General features: G+C 46.1%; 1 protein-coding gene across 1 annotated transcript in view; it reads left to right on the plus strand.

Moving 5' to 3' along the window:
* Nucleotides 1-12,056: 12,056 nt before the first annotated feature.
* The window catches only part of LOC144680380 (heme-binding protein 2-like), a 38,398-nt gene continuing 37,006 nt past the window's right edge, over nt 12,057-13,448 (plus strand). Inside the window, exon 1 of the mRNA XM_078541346.1 lies at nt 12,057-12,179. Coding sequence (XP_078397472.1) covers nt 12,057-12,179 — 123 coding nt within the window. The remainder of the gene's footprint in view (nt 12,180-13,448) is intronic.

Genomic DNA, 13,448 nt, shown 5'->3' on the forward strand with positions numbered 1-13,448 from the left:
ATTACTTCAGATAAGCAAAAATTAAAAAACACTTAGTACAGCGAAACCTTAAAGTTAAATTACTTTTAGAAGGTAGCCAACCGGTCAGTCATTTCAAAACACCCCATTACACAGGTTGGAAAGAAAACATTTAGCCTTCACTAATTCTTAAATTGATAAGATTTATTAACAAAATAGACAATAGGAGCTTGTTTCGTCTCTGCAGACTGTCTAGAAAAAGTACACACCATTAGCTTTCAGTCAGTCAGCCATCTTTGGAACATAAAGGGTCATAGGGCAGTCTTTTGAGAATTCCCCTGGGTTGAGACAGAGATATATCAAAAGTCGATATGACCATAGTGAATTTGTGAGTAAATATCTTTCTTAATTGTTACTGTTTGTTTGAGTTACCCAACAATATTTGCTGATAAGATAGATTTATAAATTTCATGCATTTAGGACTACATTATTTACATGTTATGCTTAGCTTTAGTTATCATTTATAACTTAATGTATAAGATATGATCTATAATGGGCTTCAATAAAATGTCTACGTTTTTGAAGCACATAGAATGTGTAGTCTGAAATATTTATTATCTCGCCAACCCACATAAATACACTACCCTAGAAGTCTTAGTCAGATTTCTAAGAGCTGATGCTGGTTAACTTTCAAAGAAGTTCGCCTACTAAGACAGGCCTCAATGTATGTCCTGTCCTAAGATAATTTTGTGGGCTTTGAGACTCCTGGAGGAGAGGGCTTGTATTTGAGGACCCAGTCTAAGATTATCTTCCCTTAATGCTTAGAACCCCTTTTAGTTGAGAATTTAAGCTGGCAATAAGTTGAAGGGAATTGGCTTACCTTGCTGGGAGTTAAACTTGTAGAACCATTAACAGCTGGCGCCCAACGTGGGGCTCGAGATAATTTTAATTAAAACCATCCTAAACTAGAGTTATCCTCATTGAGATAAGATATTTTAAAGGAATTCCTAAAAAAACCTCAATTATAAGCACTTACCTAGATAGGGCTTTAGCCTGGTGTAATAACCATGGCAACACAGCATGGAACAGGGCTGATTCACTCTTTAGGTGACACAGGCAACTGCTTTGGCAGTCAACAAAATCTGATTGCACTTCCAGAAGCCGATCATGTAGTAATTTCTGCTGTGGAGGGAGGCAGGATAAGACGGGACACAGTTAGACCACCAGGGATTGTTGAACTTATTTATTTATTGGTACAGTAGAGAAAGAGGCCATTCGGCCCATTATGTTTGTACTAGCTCTTTGAGCATTTTAACTTGGGCCAGTCTCCTGCCTTTTCCCCATAACCCTGCACATTGTTTCTGTTTAAATAATCATACAATGCCCTCTTGAATGCCTCAATCAAACCTGCCTCCACCACACTTCACAGAATCACAGACTTCACCTCCAGGCAGTGCATTCCAAACTCTAACTACTTGCTGCATGAAAAAGTATTTTCTCACCTCACATTTGCTTCTTTTTCAAAACACTTTAAAACTATGCCCTCTGATTCTTGGTCTGCTTACGAGCAGAAACAGTTTATCTCTATCTGCACTGTCCAGACCGCTCATGATTTTGAAAACTTTTATCAAGTCTCCTCTCAGCCTTCTCCTCTCCAAGTAAAGCAGTCCCAACTTCTCCAATCTTTCCTCATAACTAAAGTGTCTCATGCCTGGAACCATTCTTGTAAACCTCTTCTACACTCTCTCCAATGCGTTCATATCCTTCCTATAGTGTGGTGCCCAGAACTGTACACAGTACTCCAGTTGAGATCTAACCAATATCTTGTATAAGTTCATCATTAGCTCCCTGCTCTATGCCCCTGTTAATGAAGCCTAGAATACTGTATGCTTTAGAAATAGTTCTCTCTCCCTGTCCTGCCACCTTTAATGACTTACGTACAAATACACCCAGGTATCTCTCCTCCTACACACACTTTAGAATAGTATCCTTCATTTTATATTGTCTCTCCATGTTCTTTGTTCCAAAGTGCATCACCTCACACTTCGCCGCATTGAACTTCATCTGCCACCTATCTGCCCACTCCACCAATGTGTCTGTGTCCTTTTGAAGTTCTACACTGTCCTCCTCACAGTTTACAATTCTTCCAAGTTTTGTGTCATCCGACAACTTTGAAAATGTGCCCTGCACACCAAGATCTAGATCATTTATATATATCAGGAAAAGTAAGTATCCCAATACCGACCCCTGGGGAATTCCACTGCAAACCTTCTTCCAGCCTGAAAACGACCCCTTAACCATTGTTTTCTGCTTCCTATCCCTCAGCCAATTTACTGCAAATGATGCTGGAATAGCACAAATCAACTGGCAGCCGAAAGTCACCTTACAGCCTTTAGACCAATAGGGTGTCTACTTAACAAATATACAGGCATTAGGTTACAGCTCATAAGATACAGGCAGGACAGGGGCCCCAGCTTTTATCGAAGGGCAAGGCACAGCTTTCGCCCCTGGAGGGTTTGGTTACAGAGAAACCCCATGAGTGGCAAACTGTGATTTAAATGCTGTCAGACAAGCTTATGCAGTCTTAAAGGGTTTATTACGCCAGTAAAGATGCTTCAAATTTTGAAGAGGCCAGAACAGGCCACTACATTCAGATGGTCACATTATCACACAAAATACTTAGCAAATTTCTGGGAAGCCAGAAGGCAGGATGAATATTTAAAAATTAGAATGGATATTACAGAATTTAACTAAATTTAAGCTTGTACAAAACATTGGGGAAATGAAGACTTACACACAGTGGCCAGTCTAATTCCTGGCGCTGCGACAGTCCCTAAGCTGTACATCCTGGGAGCCAATTTATGGCCTTGTTTATAATAAAGCACATGGAAAGCCTCTCATTTCTGAGATTACTCCTATGTTAGGAAGAATAACAGATGGACGTGGACTGTCTACAACCTATGAAATAGGGAGGATTTTAAATGACCATAACTGGAAATTGGGTCACAGGAGCCTATTGTGCAGCTATTTCGATTCAGCAATTAAATTAGACTGAAAAGGCATTAGCTCAAATCCCAGATCAACAGGAAAAATTCTTACGTGTCCATAGAATTATTGAAGAAGTTCATGCTTTGTCGAATATTCCACTCGTAAAATTCATCCTACTCTCCGTCAGGATTTTCGAATCTCTCTTTTGCTTTGTTGACCTTCATTGCTTTCCATTTCTCTCCTGGTGTTTGACAAGGTGGTAAACATCTCTTTGTTCTTTTGTCTGTGACATCTTTTGGTTATCTCCTCCTATCACTGCTTGCTTGTCCCAACAACCACCCCCACCCCCTTCTCTCCCACCCCCACCCCCTTAAACCAGCTTATATTTCACCCCTCTCCTATTTTTACTTAGATCTGTTGAAGGGTCATGAGGACTCGAAACGTTAACTGTACTTTTCTCCGCCGATGCTGCCAGACCTGCTCAGTTTTTCCCAGGTATTTCTGTTTCTGTTTTTGTTTTGTGACGGAGATTTACAGACAAGTTAGCATAACATTAATAGTGGGGAAAATGCTAGGGTCTATTATAAAAGACGTGTTAACAGAACACTTGGAAAGCATTAACAGGATTAGACAAAGTCAGCATTGGTTTATGAATGGGAAATCATGCTTAACTAATCTACTGGAGTTTTTTGAGGATGTAACTAGTAGAATAGATAAGGGAGAACCAGTGGATGTGATGCATTTGGATTTCAAGGAGGCTTTTGATAAGGTCCCACATATGAGGCTAGTGGGCAAAATTAAAGCACAAGGGATTGGTGGTAATATACCAGCATGGATTGAGAATTGGTTGACAGGCCAGAAACAGAGAGTGGGAATAAATTGATCTTTTTCCAGATGGTGGGTGGTGACTTGTGGTGTACTGCAGGGATCAATGCTTGGGCCCCAGATATTCAGGAAAAATATAAATGACTTGGATGAGGGAACCAAATGCAATATTTCCAAGTTTGCTGATGACACAAAACTGGATGGAGTTGTGAGTTGTGAGGAGAATGCAAGGAGGCTTCAGGGCAATTCAGACAAGTTGTGTGTGCGGGCAAACATATGGCAGATGCAGCATCTTTTGAATAAATATGAAGTTATATGCTTCGGTGTGAAGAAGAGAAAGGCAGAGTATTATTTAAATGGTGATACATTGGGAAATGTAGATATAAAAAGGGATCTGGGTGTCTTTGTACACCAGTCAATGAAAGTAAACAGGCAAGTGCAGCAAACAATTGGGAAGGCACATGGTATGTTGGCCTTCATTGCAAGAGGATTTGAGTTCAGAAGTAGGGATGTCTTACGCAGTTATACAAGGCCTTGGTGAGACCACACCTGGAGTGTTGTGTGCAGTTTTGGTCTCCCTACCTAAGAAAGGATGTACTTGCCATAGAGGGAATGCAGCGAAGGTTAACTAGACTGATACCGGGGATGGCAGGACTGTCGCATCAGAAGAGATTGGTACGACTGGGACTGTATTCACTAGAATTTAGTAGAATTAGAGGGGATCTGATTGAAACATATCAAATTCTAACAGGGCTAGACAGACTGAATGCAGAGAGGATGTTTCTCCTGGTTGGGGAGTCCAGGGACCACACTCTCAGGATACGGGGCAGGCCATTTAGGGCTGAAAGAAGGAAAAATGCCTTCCCTCGGAGGATGCTCAATCTGTGGAATTCTCTACCACAGAAGGGTGTGGAGGCCAGGCCGCTGAGTATATTCAAGAAATAAATTGATAATTTTTTGGATATTAGGGGCATCAAGGGGTATGGAGAGAAAGTGTTGAGATTGAGGATCAGCAGTGATTATATTGAATGGTGGAGCAGGCTCGAAGGGCCGAATGATCTATTCCTGCTCCTCGTTTCTATGTTTCTTGTGCCACAGGAATCAGTGCTGGAGCCTCAACTTATCACAATTTATATAAATGACTTTGATGAAGGGACCTAAGGAATAGTTGCTAAATGTGCTGACAACACAAAGATAGATCGGAAAGTAAATTGTGAAGAGAATGTAAGGAGGCTACAAAGTGACATAGGTAGGTTAAGTGTGTGGGCAAAGATCTGGCAAATGGAATATAATTTGGGCAAATGCGAACTCGTTCAATTTGTCAGGGAGAATAAGAAAGAAGCTCATTATCTAAATGGTGAGAGATTGCAGATCTCTGACATTCAGAGGGATCTGGGGATCTTAATGCATGAATCATCTGGAGTATTGTGTACAGTACTGGTCTCCATGTTTAAAGAAAGATGTAAAAGCTGTAAAAGAAACAGTTCAGAGAATATTTACTAGACTAATGATAGGAATGGGCAGTTTGTCTTATGAGGACAGGCTGGACAGGTTAGGCTTGTATCCACTGGGATTTAAAATAGTAAGAATTTACTTTATGGAAACCTTTGAGATCCTGAGGAGCCTTGACAGGGTGGATGTGGAGAGGATGTTTCCCCTTGTGGGAGAATCAAGAATGAGAAGTCACTGTTTAAAAATAAGGACAGCTCATTTCATACAGAGAGGAGGGGAGATTTCTTCCTCTCAGAGAGTTGTAAGTCTTTGGAACTCTCTTCCTCCAAAGGCGATGGAAGCAGAGTCTTTGAATGTTTTTAAGGCAGAGCAAGATAGATCCTTGATTTAAAAAAGGGGTGAAAGGTTATCAGGGGTAGACAGGAATGTGAGGTTCAGTTTACATTCATATCAGCCATGATCTTATTGATTGGCAGAGCAGGCTCGAGAAGCTGAGTGGCCTACTCCTGCTCCTAATTCGTATGTTCATTTGTATAAGCCAAAGTTGAAAGAAGCACAGTGTACAGCTAAACCCTGAAGCTAAATTACTTTTGGAAGGGAGCCAACCAGCCAGTCACTTCAAAACACCCCATTACACAGGTTGGAAAGAAAACATTTAGCCTTCACTAACTCTTCAATGATAAGATTTATGAATAAAATAGACAATAGGAGCTTGTTTTGTCTCTGCAGGCACTGGGCGGAATCGTCCCAGATTTGCTTTAAGTGCGGTAGCGGGCGGGTAAAACGACATTTTACCCATCGGCCGGAAAACAGCTTATTGTCCCAAACCCACCGTGTTAATTATGCATTCCCAGGAAACACACCATTTCCATGCCAGGCGGCCTCTCATTTGCCCTCCACACCATCATCTCACCGCATCACACCCGGCACCATATTGAAAGTGTAGCTGCGGCAAAACCTCTCAGTGCTTCCAGCCCACGGCTGCTGCCATAGACATAGTCCTGAATGGAAAAAAGACTGCAGCCCTCCCAGTTCAATGACATGTCTCTCGAGCACCTTTTGGACGTAGTGGAGACTCACCGTGATGTCCTCTAACCCCCGCTCTGGCCTCAGGATGGGCAGCAACATCACCAATCCGGCTTGGCAAGCTGTGGCAGTGTGGTCAGTTCCAATGCCCTGCACAAGAGGACTGCCACCCTGTGCCACAAGAGGATGAATGACCTTCCCCATTCCACCAGGGTAAGCCTACCCTTTTTCCTCACAGGGTCAGGCAGGGGCCCTTGGGCACCCATAGGGGGGAGGATCAGCAGGTGCACACCCTGAGGCCATCCATCCAGGTGACTATGGGAGTGTCCGGCACATCTGAATCCCCTCTTCCTGTGGCCTCAGCAGCTCCAGCGGCAAAGACTGAGGAGGGTTCCACTGCCACACAGCAGGACCCCGAAAGCAGGCCGGGGCCCTCCAGGTCTCAGCCTCCAGAGGACGCCAATCCTCTGTCTCCTTGTTCTGATGAGCACTGTTCATGTCACTCAGATGTGAAACTTTTCTGCACAAGATAAAGGCAGGAGACTCAGTCCATGGCCTCTCCCCTGTTCTCTGTGCAGCCTTCAGACTAAAGTAATGGTGTATCCTCACGTTCCCTGGACACATTCCTGATGCCTGCACCTCGGCTGTGCTTGTTATTGCCGCCGGAATGTCGTGGGCAGGCATCCCAGAGATCCGTCATTCTCTCTGTGTGTTCTCAGCACCTTTAAGGTGGGGCTGACCCCCATATCCTCAGCATCTGTGACCAGTGACGCTGTGCTCCTGAAGGGCTCAGTTTCTGAAGGTGGACAAAGGATCAGATGCTCCTTAAGATTCAGGGCTATGTCTCTTTGATTTGACCCTGATCACAGAGCGGAAGCGAGCTGCCCTTAGCCAGACAGGAGTCAGACATTCTCAGAGGCTATGTAAAGATATTAGGGGAGTCCTCACTGAATTTCGTCACCATCCTTCTGCAATCAAGTGACTATTAGGGCCTCCACTGCCATGTGTTCTACCATAAGCCAGACTGGATTCAAATATTCATAGATGTAATGTGAGGATCTTATGGTGTCTCTCCACTGCATGTTGTCATCATCCTCCACAAGTCTAGAGGCTATGAGGGCCTCCCGAGCACATCTGCCTGCTCTGGCCAGTGTGAGGGCCTCATCCTAGTCATGGTTGCCTTCAAGGCCCTCCTCACCCTCATCACAGTCGATGTCCTCAGAGGTGATGGAGGAGGAGGAGACCTCCAGTTCCTCCATCTCCTCCTCAACCAGCTCCTCTCCTGTTTGCAGCACCAGGTTGTAAAGGGTGTAGCAGGCGACGATGATGGGAGACACCCACTGGGGACTGTGTTGCAGGGCTCCTCCAGACCGGTCCAGGCACCGGAACCTCCTTTTCAGTATCCCGATGGTTTGCGCCACCAGGTGGAACCTCCATGAGCCTCACTATAGCGTTGCTCTGCTACAGTCTGAGGCCGCCGCACGGGTGTCATCAGCCACGTCCTCTGTGGGTAGCCCTAGTCCCCGAGGAGCCATCCCTGCAGCCTCTGTGGACCCTGGAAGACATCAGGGATCTGTGACTGATTGAGAATCTAGGAGTTGTGAACACTCCCTGGAAACGGTGCACGGACCTGCAGGATGTGTTTGTGGTGGTTGCACATCAGCTGCACATTCAGCGAATGGAATCCCTTATGGTTCACATAGTGGACCGTGTGTAGCGACGGAGATCTGAGCGCCACATGAGTGCAGTCGATGGCAACCTGCACCTGTGAGAAACCTGAGACCTGGACAAATCTAATCACTCTTGCATCCTGGCTCTCGTATAGTCCCTAGGTCTAGCTAGGTGCCGACCAGCGATGACTCACTGTGGCCCTTCAGCGGTGTGAGCGGGAGTCCCAGTCGCCCCTTCTTCCTGAGGGTGCTACTCCTCCCTCTGCACAGCCAGTGCCTCAGTCACTCTCTTCTCCATTGTCTTCACTCTCTGTAAGCCATGGGACATACAGCTACTTCACCAGGCTCCATGATCCTGATATACTCCTCCTGCAAGATGAAAGACAGAGAGGCGTGGGTCAGTATGGGTGCACAAAGAACCTCTCGGTTCAATTTGAATTCCCCTTAACACATCCCGGAGGGAGCTGGCCACCACTTGGATGGCCAGAGATTATTGCGCTGCATGGCTGCCCGAAACCCCACCTTCCTCCACCCCACTCCACCCGGCCGATTGGCGGCAGCTTTGCCCACTGGACTGCATGCTGTGCTCTCAGCTCAGGCACAGGCATTCTCATAACCCGCGCTGCAAAACTGCCCTGTTAGGTTGTACCATGGGGGAGACTGGTCCAAACCGGGATGATGACAATGCAAAGGGCTGTGAGCGTCTCCACCAGTGACTGCTCCATGACCAGCTTTAGCAAGGAGATTGTACAATGTGCCCAGTCGTCCAACTATTCTGCAGTCCACTAAAACGCTCATTAGTTTACAGACTGTGCCCGAGGGGTAATAAGCTCTGGAGCACTTGGTGGCACTTTAATGCCTCTGTGTTGCTTGAGTGGGCAGATAAGCTCGAGGCCCAACTCCAATCATATCAATGTGGCTGCTCCTGAACTGTCTCAGCTGCAGAGTAAGGGTCACTTTATACAAGGTGTCCCTAATGCGTGGCCGCTTCCCTCACCCACTCCCCCACCCACCACCCCACATGGGCTTGTGCACTACCTTCAACTGCAGTGCAGCCTTTGCCCCAAACCCCCTGAAAAACACGCCTGAACCTTGAAGTCTAACAGGTGTCCTTGGTGAGTGCTCTGCAATGTTACTGTGCACTCGCCTCCAAGTTTGCCTCAAAGTGCAGCCTGTCAAGTGCACGCCTTTTATATGCTGTTGTGAAACACATCAGCGTGGGTGGACGATCCGGCTGGGGGAGGAATGAGTCTGACAGGTGAGCCTTACAATGATATGTTGGTGTACGACATTGAGGTTTCCCATGTCCGATGGATGGAAATGCGGCCCGCCATCGATGGACTGAGAGGACGATTGCAAACTGGTTTCACAACTCCCTGGAACCCATTTTTGGCCATCTTGCCATATTATCCACTCACAGCACCGAACACGCCCGATGCCAGCGGGCACAGACGATTCCACCCACTGTATTTAAAAGTTCACACCATGAGGATTAGGTCAGTCAGGCACCTTTGGAACATAAAGGGTCAGTGTTCCCTTTTGAGAATTACCCCGGGTTGAGACAGAGATATATCAAAATTCAATATCACCATATTGAATTTGTGAGTAAATATCTTTCTTAATTGCTCCTGTTTGTTTGAGTTATCCAACAATATTTGCAGGTAAGTTGGATTTATAAATTTCATGTATTTTCAACTATTATTGACACGTTATGTTTTGCTTTAATTATCATTTATAACTTCATGTATAAGCTATAAAGCATAATGGACTTCAATAAAACGTGTATTTTTTTGAAGCATGTGCAACATGTAATCTAAAATATTTATTATCCCGGCAATCCTCATAAATACACTACTCCAGAACACTTACTAAGATTTCTAAGAGCTGACATTGGTTGACTTTCAAGGAACTTGGCCAACTAAGACATGCCCCAATTTATGCCCCATCCTAAAATAATTTTGTGGGCTTTGATACTCCTGGGGGACAGGGCTTGTATTTGAGGACTCAATCTAAGACTATGTTCCGATAATGTTTAGAATTTCTTTTACTTGGGACTTTAAACGTGCAATAAGTTGAAGGGAATTGGCTTACCTTGCCAGGAGCTAAAAATAGTAGAACCATTAAAAAGGCCACCACTTGAGGTTGGAGAGAATGATCCCTGGTATTGGGAAAGTGGTCAGGGAAAATATCTGGAAATGATTGGAATTGGGGAAGGTGAAGGGATGCCTGAACCGGAGGTGGAAAAGGGGTCTGAGTGGACCCTGGAGTGACACTCAGATAGACTGTTGGGCCTGAATGGATGGTCAGTCTCGAGGGGTTGTGCTATCTATCCCTGTCCTCTTTCCCCAGCCTTCAAAACATTAAAAAGATGCACATGTCTAGGCTTCTCCTTATTTTTACACTGTGCACCCCCCACCCTCCCATTCCAGGTTCCCTTTTACCCCAGTCAGTCAGTGCCAGGGGAATTGCACCCCAGTGAGAGCCCAGCAAACAGAAACCCAGTGAGAGGCAGTGCCCAGCAAACAGAAACCCAGTGAGAGGCAGTGCCAGGGATAAATTAACCCAGTGAGAGGCTGTGCCTAGAAAGCTTTTTTTAATTATTCATTAAGGGAAGTGGGCTTCGCTGGCTAAGCCAGCATTTATTGCCCATTCCTAGTTGCGCTTGAGAAGATGTTGGTGAGCTGCCTACCTGAACCACTGCAGTCTGTGTGGTGCAGGAACACCTGCAGTGCTATTAGGAAGGGAGTTCCAGGATTTTGACCAGGCAACAGCGAAGGAACGGCGATATATTTCCAAGTCAGGATGGTGAGTGACTTGGAGGGGAACTTCCAGATGGTGGTGTTCCCATCTATCTGCTGCCTTTGTCCTTCTATAAGGTAGTGGTTGTGGGTTTGGAAGGTGCTGTGTAAGGAACCTTGCTGAATTCCTGCAATGCATCTTGTAGGTGATACACACTGCTACTACTGTGCGTCGATGGTGGAGGAAGTGAATGTTTGTGGATGTGGTGCCAATCAAGCGGGCTGCTTTGTCCTGGACAATGTCAAGCTTCTTGAATGTTGTGGGAACTGCACTCCTCCAGGCAACTGGGGACTATTCCAGCCCACTCCTGACTTGTGCCTTGTAGATGGTGGACAGGCTTCGGGAAATGTGGAGGTGAGTAAAATGTGGCAGGATTCCACGTCTCTGACCTGCTCTTGCAGCCACAGTATTTATATGGCTGGTCCAGTTCAGTTTCTGGTCAGGATGTTGATAGTGGGGGATTCAGTGATGATAATGCCATTGAACGTCAAGGGGCAATGGTTAGATTCTCTCTTGTTGGAGATGATCATTGCCTGGCATTTCTGTGGCACAAATATTACTTGCCACTTGTCAGCCCAAGCCTGGACATTATCCAGGTCTTGCTGCATTTGGACATGGACTGGTTCAGTATCTGAGGAGCGGCGAGTGGTGCTGAACATCGTGTAATCATCAGCGAATCCAAGGCAGTGTCAGGAACTGGACTTCAGTGGGAGTTGTTACCAAGGGTTATGTACCTCAGCCAGTCTCAGTTACCTCAGGAGAGGAGGGGAAGAAACCAACAGGAACAGTGTGAAATGCTCAAGTCATTGGGCAGTGAGACCCACAGAGGCTTCACCTACTCAGTGAGGAAATGGTGGTCTGTCCCGCGGTTGGAGTGCAGCATGGCCACTGGGTTCCCACTTTCCGCCAGTGCAGGAAACCCAAGAAATGAAACTGTGCAGACATGAAACCCGAATGTGAAATTCTTTTCTCCCGGGTCACTAACACCTGCGACCGGCAGATCAATCTTCCATTCCAGGCGACTTCCAAACAGGGAGGGTTGACAATCCTGAATGTGTGAACTGGAATCAATTGTAAAACAGCTTCCCGAGTGTTCAGACTTCCCGGGAACCGGCACTCAGAGAGTTAATAGTTTCTAACTTCAAGTAACATTTCCATAATGAATCAGCTAGTGCGTTTCTTCAACACATAATGTTGCTACCTGCAGCTTAACTTTATTCAAAATCATCTTCATAAAACAGTATAAGAAGACCTGAGCTCTCTGCTCAAACTGCAGATCCACCTGAAGGTGCTGAGAGTCATTCAGGGTGTTCACCGGTGATCTGAGCGGACACCAGGATGCTGAGACTCTTCCTAACTGTGTCTGTCCTCTTCTGGCATCAACTTGCTGGTCAGGATGAGGTGGAGAACTTCTGTTATGAAAATGGCTGCATTGAGCCCGCAGAAGTCATTGTGGACAAGGTAAGTATATTTCAGAGTTTACTGCGTTCTGTCATGTTTGTCCTAGGGGAAATTATTCAATGCCCGTTTTTGGGGTAAATAACCTGCGGTGAATCGACAGCGCATCCCCCAACCCTGAAACATGAGGCTGGGCTGAAATTGGTCCTTGCATCTCAGTAACATTTTATACATGAGCTGCTGTCGGCTGATTGGTCTCCACTGCCAGCTTGTGTAGTGAGAATATCAGGGTTTCTGTCTCCAGCAGCGGGTCTAAAGTGGGGTTGGTGTGGAAACAGAGAGGTTAGAGGGACAATGCGAAGGACTGTAGAGTCGGGACACATTCCTGTTACTCCTGTATTCACTGAATTTAACCCAATTTCTGAAATTTATAACAGACTTAAGATCACTATGTTACATCTGTAAGAAGCCAAGTCTTGTTTTAGGTGATACCCCCACACCACAGATACCTGGAAAGTCACATCAATACAGCAGTGTCCTTAAAGCAGGTTTGGCTATGAGAATTACACTCCGTCCTTGCTAGGGTAATATAAACCGGGGAGTTTTACCCAAGAGGTTCCCCTGAAGATGTGCCGGGGACATCCCGGAAGTCCCCATGCAAGGACTGCATGGGATATGTCCGGGAATATTTAAGCTTGTGATGGGCAATTATCCTGTACTGGGAACTATCCGATACTCCAACTTCTATCAGTGACTTTAGATGGTTCCGACTCTCTTAGCAGAATAGTTACCTGGGAAAAGTTAGACAGATTAAACCCACTTCTACCCCCTGTGGTACTGACCCTTCAACTCCCCACTGAAACACATCCCCCCGAACACCAACCACCCCCCCACTGTCCAACTACCCCTATCCCCAATCCCAAACTACCCACCAACCATAACTAACCCCCCACCCACTGACTAAACCTCCCACCCCTGACTACCCCACCCCTCCAATTGTCACCCCTGGACTAACCATCCCACCCCCAACCATTTCCCAACTGCACTCACCCCTCAAATTTCCACCCCCGGACTAACCATCCCACCCCCAAACATTTCCTGACTACCCCCACCTCTCAAATTACCATTCCCCCACCTCCGACTACCCCCACACCTATTTAGCCCCCAATTAGCATCCAAGCCGTTCACCCCCAACTATCCCATACCCCAAACTAGCCCACCATCCTGACTACCCCAATGCCCTGACTGGATCCCAACTCTTCCACCCAATCCCCAGATCCTCCCTCATACCATGACCACCGACAACCACCCATCTACTCCCCACTACCCCCC

This window comes from Cetorhinus maximus, chromosome 5 (genome assembly GCF_964194155.1).
Source record: "Cetorhinus maximus chromosome 5, sCetMax3.hap1.1, whole genome shotgun sequence".
NCBI classification, from domain to species: Eukaryota; Metazoa; Chordata; class Chondrichthyes; order Lamniformes; family Cetorhinidae; genus Cetorhinus; species Cetorhinus maximus.